This window comes from Eurypyga helias, unplaced genomic scaffold, assembly GCF_000690775.1.
Source record: "Eurypyga helias isolate BGI_N326 unplaced genomic scaffold, ASM69077v1 scaffold20505, whole genome shotgun sequence".
NCBI classification, from domain to species: domain Eukaryota; kingdom Metazoa; phylum Chordata; class Aves; order Eurypygiformes; family Eurypygidae; genus Eurypyga; species Eurypyga helias.
The window spans coordinates 31275-38573 of NW_010252287.1; the positions used below are offsets into that span (position 1 = coordinate 31275).

The 7299-nt window shown below is 38.3% G+C and overlaps 1 protein-coding gene across 1 annotated transcript in view; it reads right to left on the bottom strand.

The window, feature by feature from the left end:
* LOC104510161 (RAC-gamma serine/threonine-protein kinase-like) overlaps positions 1 to 591 on the bottom strand; it is a gene marked incomplete at its 3' end in the record, with an annotated part of 29266 nt that extends 28675 nt beyond the window's left edge. The window contains exon 1 of the mRNA XM_010152325.1: positions 558 to 591. Coding sequence (XP_010150627.1) covers positions 558 to 591 — 34 coding nt within the window. The remainder of the gene's footprint in view (positions 1 to 557) is intronic.
* Between the last annotated feature and the right edge of the window lie 6708 nt (positions 592 to 7299).

The window sequence follows — 7299 nt, forward strand, 5'->3', positions numbered from 1 at the left end:
GGAGAAAAAAAGGAGAAGGAAAAAAAAACCGCCACTACCCCCTCCAAGCAGAGAACACCAAAAATCTGCCTCTTGTCTGTGTCATCAGTTCACTAAAATGGATTTAATTGAAATAATACACAAAAATTGTTCTCCCTTCTTTTTTTCTTTTTTGTTAATCTCTAGCTCCCCTACACTAACATTTAATAAACCAGGGGTGGGAGGGGAGAGAAATTTAATTTATTTAGGAGCATTAATCAAAATTATATAAAAGGAACTAAAATAATTTAACCATATGCAATTTTTCTTTAAAAGAAACAACTGTAATTAATGTCCGGCCAAGTAAAATACGAGAAGTAATGCCAGTGGTTTTTGAGATTGAATTTACTTACCTTGGCCCTCTGAGGGCAGTGTTACCTAACACACTAGAACCATCAGCAGATTATTTGATTAAGTCAGGAGACACTAGTAAATGTAAAGCACTTCTGTTAAATATTTACTTCTGATTTCATAATAAATTGCCATACAGTTCAAAGCTACTGTAAAAAATAAACGTTTAAAAAAAATAAAAAGTATACCCGTCCTCATGATTCGATAAAGGTCCTTCAACATACCGTCAATGTGAAATTATACATCATGCAAAAGATTTGACAAAATCTTATTGCACACCAAAAATTAAGTAAAAGTGTGATTTTTTTCCTATCGTGCCTTAGCATTTTGAAAGCTGTTTTTATTATATATCCCCTCCCAAGTATTTGCCGGCAGTTCAAAGAAAAGCGGGATTTGGAACTAACACTTTTTGAGTCTCTTTTACATTGTGAGACAGTGGTTATTTATTTATACTAACTCTTTTCCCACAGTTCCCAGTAATGCTAAATGACATTTTGAGCACATCTGCACTTAGATTAGACAAATGAATTTTTCCAGTCACAACTGGGAAATGGGAAACATTTCATGCTCTCGGTGGGCACTGGCTTATTCCACAGCTGAGCTTCCATTAAGTTTCCCACAAACTGGAGAATCAAGGTGAGAAAGTCCGTGTCACTGCCCGTGACATCGGAAGGGTCCAGCGCAGCTTATGCGGAGCTGTTCTCAGCGGCGTGGCCAGGAACCGCCAAGAGCCACACTGATGTTCAGGTTCTGCGGGAGGCAGCGCGCAGCCTCCAGAACAACCTCTACACGTTCCTCAGCTGAGCGAGGGGAGAGCAAAGCAGGGACAACCCTCTCCTCCGTGCCAGCCAAGATGCTCGGAAGAAAGATGGGATTTTTTTTCCTTCGGCAGGCAGCGATCAGAGAGAGACAAGGGCTCCTACGAGTAAACCAGGGTCACTCCAGGCGCAGAGGTGGAGTCACCAGGCAGGCTGAAGCCATAGGGCGGCTCTCCACGGTCTCGCCATGCATCGCTGCAGCTAAAGCTACCGGGAGGACCAACCTCCTTAACGGGAAGTTTTTCCCTGCCCTTACTGTGGGCTTTTCTTCCCCACCCAGGCTCTGAATGCAACCTATACATGTGCTCCAGCTAAAGCTCACCAGGGTTTAAATCACCACCCATCCTGACATTTTGATTATGACCAGTGGATTGAGTCAGTGTCCTATCTTGTATAAATGCAACACTACTTCAGCTCCTGCTGTTTATTCAGCCATTTGCTGTTGCATTAATAATATTTCCTCCAAAACACCTAAAAATCTAGAGGAAAACATTCAATAACAGAGAGAGAACGCCATTCAAATGTCAACACAGTTTTCAAACTGGGCATCTACAATATCCGCACAAAACTACTGATGTGTTTTGGCATCTTGTGAAAAATAAATGTTCACCCCACGTATCCAATTTTCATATGCATAAAATTTTATCCATTTAAAAAATCGTACCAGAAATACTGAGTTAGCTGACATCCTGAAAAATTTGTGAATTGACCTTTACCATGTCCATTTGGAGCCAACAGGAAGAAAAACTTGCCAGTTTCAACATCACTCTCACTTCCCCTTCATTCTTGAAGGATAAGAATAAGAAAAATAAATAAATTAAATAGAACCTGATATTGACACAGGCTGTCTAGAATAACAGAGTCCTGAATTGCATCAGCATCCCTGAACAACAAAGGTGATCAATATTTTCTGAACATGCGTGCTATTCAGGAATGGAAAACCAAGGTCTATATCCCAGACACTGCTCACATTTTTAAAATTTCTCTCTTGCATAAGGCTTTATAGGATGAAAGCCCAAAATGCTATACTATTTAGCTGCTTCTCAAATCAGTTTTTTAGTTTTTAGTAGTATTGAGATGTACTTGTGATAAATGCAAAACCAAAAAATATTTAGAATATTAACTCACATAATTTTTTTAATAGCTAAAAACATTCATGGTCTCAGTAAGTTTAAATATTTATAATTTTTTATACAGAACTATCAGCATCAAGTGACACTTTGTATAACAGAAAAAATATTACTTTCTTCTGGTTTTATCAGGTGCTAGTAGACCACAGGATCATGTTCAGAGATTGAAAATATTTTAAGGTAGGTCAAGTATACAAATATTCATCCATAAATTACACTGAATAAGACCATCAGCTACAGAAGCAATGACTTAAATTAATGTACAAATATAAATATTAAATCAGATTATTAAATTTTAATTTTTTTTACATGTAGCTAATGTGAATTAAATATCTTAATATTGTCTACTTACAACTTTTTTGTGAGACAGCCAACTCTAGTATACACAAGAAACCTCAAACTTTTCACTGTTTGCAAAAGAGTATGATAAGTTTGACAATAGCATTATCATTCAGCGGAGTTTCTCTGACAGATTAATGTGTTGTCAAAAATTATGTAACTTTCTCCTCAAAACTGGTATACTTGTTAGCATGTTTTCGCAACGCAAACTGTCTCACTTTTAGAACTGGCACACTGCAATCATCTTGAAATAGCTCCTTTGAACTTTCTCCTTGTCACTAGGTGTGCTTCTAGCCCCAGACCTTGCCAGGTGCCAAAAAGCTAGCACGTTGTGTTTGCCTCAAGCACATTGGCTGAAGTCAGCTGTTTATCATTTACCCACTGCATTTACAAAGAGTCTGAGATATGCAGAAGCATTCCTCAAACTGCTTGAGGTGAAAGAACAGCTTCACTACTGCTGCACACATCAGGAGGAACTCTTGGGTTGCATGAAATGCTTCACGATAAGCAGCAATGCAGCACTCCCCAGAGTAATTTGGACGTCACACCACCAATGACAGAACACGCTAAACGGCACAATTCTGTGGAGGAGAACCAACAGCTCAACCGACAGGCAAAAAGCAATTCTCCATTTGCAGTGTTGTCGACATCTGTCCAGGCTCAGATGCAGAAATCGGTACTTGGGTAGAAGGCAGCCACACCTGAATTTCCAGTTAAAATTAGGTTGAAACTGAGTTCTTCCACTCAGCCACGGTGATGATAAAAGGGGACATCAAATGCTCCCATCTACAGTTACTGTTATCAGTGACCTACAGACCCAATGCTTATTAGAACTAAGGCAGAAGACAACAAAAGGGGTTCCTTCACTTTTGGTGAGGGGTTGGTGGGAAGGGGTGGACAGGTTCATTCAGACAGTATTTAAGTCACGCTGTGACTGACCAAAACACTCTGATAGACACTGTTAGCTGAAGACATGCCTGCAACCTCAGCCACTAGTTCATCTTCCATTTTTCAATTCAATACAGCTATCAGAATGTTGAATTTGTACACAATATTTAAGAAGAAATTTCATTAAAGTTTACATTTTTATCTTTAAAGTAAGAGGTCACCTGAATAAGGCAATGCTTTTGTTTAGCCTAACTTAATTTCCCTCCATGATAATATATCCTTTCTCACATTTCTTTTCTTTATCGTGAAAACTCATGATCAGCAGAAATCAAAAAATAAGAAAGGATTTTAGCGGAAGAAAGAAAACTATATTCCTGTAGAGCGATCAAAATTGATTTTATATGCAACTGTCAAACAGGAAAATATGTTATGCCTGACCAGCTCCTTGCCTTTGGAGACGGAACTGGAAATAAGATCAAGTGAAAGAGAAAATTAGTTGCTAATCTCATTCTAACCCCTAGCATTTACTTGTCTACTACATAATACCAGACAAGCACCGATTGGCACTTTGTGCATAAGAAAAGCTCAGGATGCAATAGTAGGGGTATGCAACATATCAGTCTTGAGGTAGACAGACAAAACTATGTAAGAACTCGCACAGCACCTGTCCACCAAATGTCTGAGACTGAAATAACTGCGTTACTCTTTCTACTTCCACAAGTACTGAATTTATTGAGTTGCTGGTTGTTTTTCCTTAAAACCACCACATGGAGAAATCAGAAGTTTTCTTCCCGATAAGAAAAGGCTCTTTTTAGCAATAAACAACAGAGGGAGGGAAGATATTAAACTCCTGAACTAATTAACAGAAGTAAAGGAGGCGGTGGGGGACAATGATAATTAATATGTACCCTCCTCCTAACCAAATCTCCACATACATTCATTCTGTATATGCACACACAACAGCAGCATCATAAACCGTCTCAAGTTCTTGCCATTATTCAGTTCGACATCTGCACATGTTTATGCGTCTCTCCAAACAACCTCTTGAACACCCTGCTGGAGCTGTCATTTTTTTCTTCTCCCTATCTGGCAGATGGCAAGTCAACAATCGGCATCAACAGCAGCCGAATATCTCCCCCCTCCATCCGACCCCCCTAAACAGACACAATAATAACTTCTTTGTGCTTCCCCACAATGCAGCTGCTTAAACCATTTCGCTACAAGGCTGCTTTGCCTTAATAAAAAAAAAAAAAAAAAAAAAAAAAAAAAATCCCTTTTCACAAGCTAAAAAGCTGTCAAGTCTAAAAAGCAGCATAATGTTAAGCAAGCTAAAGCCACAGCACAGCTGCAAACGGGCAGACACATTGACAGCTCCTCCCTTAACAAAGCCCTGTGAATTGAAGGGGGTTCATCTGAGGCTCACACAGTAATTAGTATAAAAAAGTCCGACAGCCTCTATTATGCTAGGAAAAAAAAAACTGGACAGAACTGGGCTGCTGTTTTGCGTCAAGAGTTCTGCTGCAGAGTAGATAAATCATGTTGGGGTTTTTTTTCCTCTCTTTTTAAAGACAGTAATAAGGAGGATGAGAGAAGCTAATTTGAAAACTTGGACACAGTAATTGTACCATATGGTGAGCATTTATCCCTTCTGAAATACACGCTAACAGTCACTTACATGCACAGTGCTTTGTTTTACAGTTGTTATTCTCTCTACCATATTCATAAAATGGATCTGAATATCCGATACTCCAGAGAAGTTGTGTGTAATTAGCAGCGAAACTGCCTGGGCTTAATATATTGGCCTAGCATAGCAATCTAGTTAATTGCAGAAAATCCCATGCCCCAAAATTTAGAGAGTGTCCACTTCAAGGATTTTTTATTTCTCTCAAACTGGCTAAATATCGCACATAATAAAGTTCAGAGAAGTAATTCACTGACACTAGTACTCCTTGATACTGTTGGCTCTGAAATGCACGGGCGGGAAGTTATTTTCTTTTTCATCCATGCAGTATAGAGGAATTAATTCAAGAACCATTTAACAGAAACCACAAAATATTTCCATTCCACCATACTTGGGAAAGGAGTTTCTCCGTAAACTTAAAGGTGAAACTGAACTTCAGCACAGGGCACGGCAGAGAGACAAAGACTTCAAATCCACTCCCCCACCTCCACACTCATTTTCTTCCTGGATCATGTTTTCCAGTATTTTTGTTAGCAATCCAAATGCTTCATTCTTAAGAACCTTCAAAATTTGGAAAACAGACCATCCAACCCTCAGGGTCTGCTTGCTCTCAACCACATAATTCCAGCTTTTCACCCTGTTCATGCCACCAAATCATCCTGGAATCACAGAAGATAAGAAAGAAACCAGGTGAGCAGACCTGAGAAAATGTAGGCTTCTTTAAACAAACACTGTAGTTAAATAGCAAAATTCAGGTATCTTAGAAGTACTGCTTACAGAAAATAAGATGTAGTGAACTTCCAAGCAAGGGAAATAAAAAACCCAAGCAAAACCACAGATGAAAATTTGGTGAAAAAATAACCAGATAAAATGAAGTCTGCAATGGGAACAACAGTATTTGCAAAGAGCCAGGATGGTTTCTTTCAATCGGTCCTCAGAAGACAACAGAAATCTGCTTCACGTAACAGACAAATATTTTCAGTGCCTCTGGATCAAAAAGGAAGTATCAGCAGAGCTCTAGGTACAAAGGTTCCCCAGAACTAGACAGAATACCTCCACAACTACTAAGAAAACTTAAGTGAGGTGAACACTATAGCCAAAAAGCAGCTACCCTTCAACGATGACAGTTAAACTGACGGATTACAAATGGAGAATTATAACCCATCACCCAAGAAGAAGCAAAAAAGGTTAATAAAAAAAAAAACCACCCTGAAAATTTCAAGTCAATTGGCTGGATGGTAATGGAAAAAAACTGTTCATAGTTCTGTTTTTAACCATACACTTCCATAATGCTAACTGACATAAGAGAAACAAGACAGCTCTGCCTATGAGTAGAAGAATCATGCCCACCACACATACGGGACTTCTTTAAGAATGTTAAGAAAATAAGATGGATAAAGACTGACACAATTTATTTCAACTTTTAAAAAGATTTTAATAAGTTTAAGGAAATGGTAGTTGTGTGGAAGAAAAAAACTGTGTGATGGAACAGAAAAGAAATAGGAAATTGGGTAAAAGGAAGAGGGCAAAATAGGATTACACAGTCAAATTGCAAACCATGATGCTCTGCAGTTCTCTGTTAGGAACACTTTTTAATTAATACATACAACAATGATCTGGCATCACCACTGCATGTACTGCAAGGCAGTAAAACACTGCAAGTTTAAGAACATGAAGATTTCAGTGTGGCAAAGCTATGCTAGTGGGCTGAGAAACACCAGATGAAACCCAGTGAAGAATTACTCAAATTAATGAACACTTAGAGGAATAACCTGAAATACACACACACAATGTGTTTAGTTTTAAATTAACCTCTAAAGGCAACTAATTGTAACCTTTGTTAAAGTATGCAGTACTGAGAAGAAAGGAAATTAAATATTATCACTTGTAAAGGTACACAATTTTAGGAACACTGAAAATATTATTATTCCCTGATAAACAAATAAATTACCATTTTGCTAACTATAATTTTATAAAATGACAAGAGAACAGAAGGGCTTCAGACACAAAACACACACAAAAAAAAAATAACTGGAGTTAGAAGCAGAGTGAGCAAAGAAAGGCTGGCTTAGGC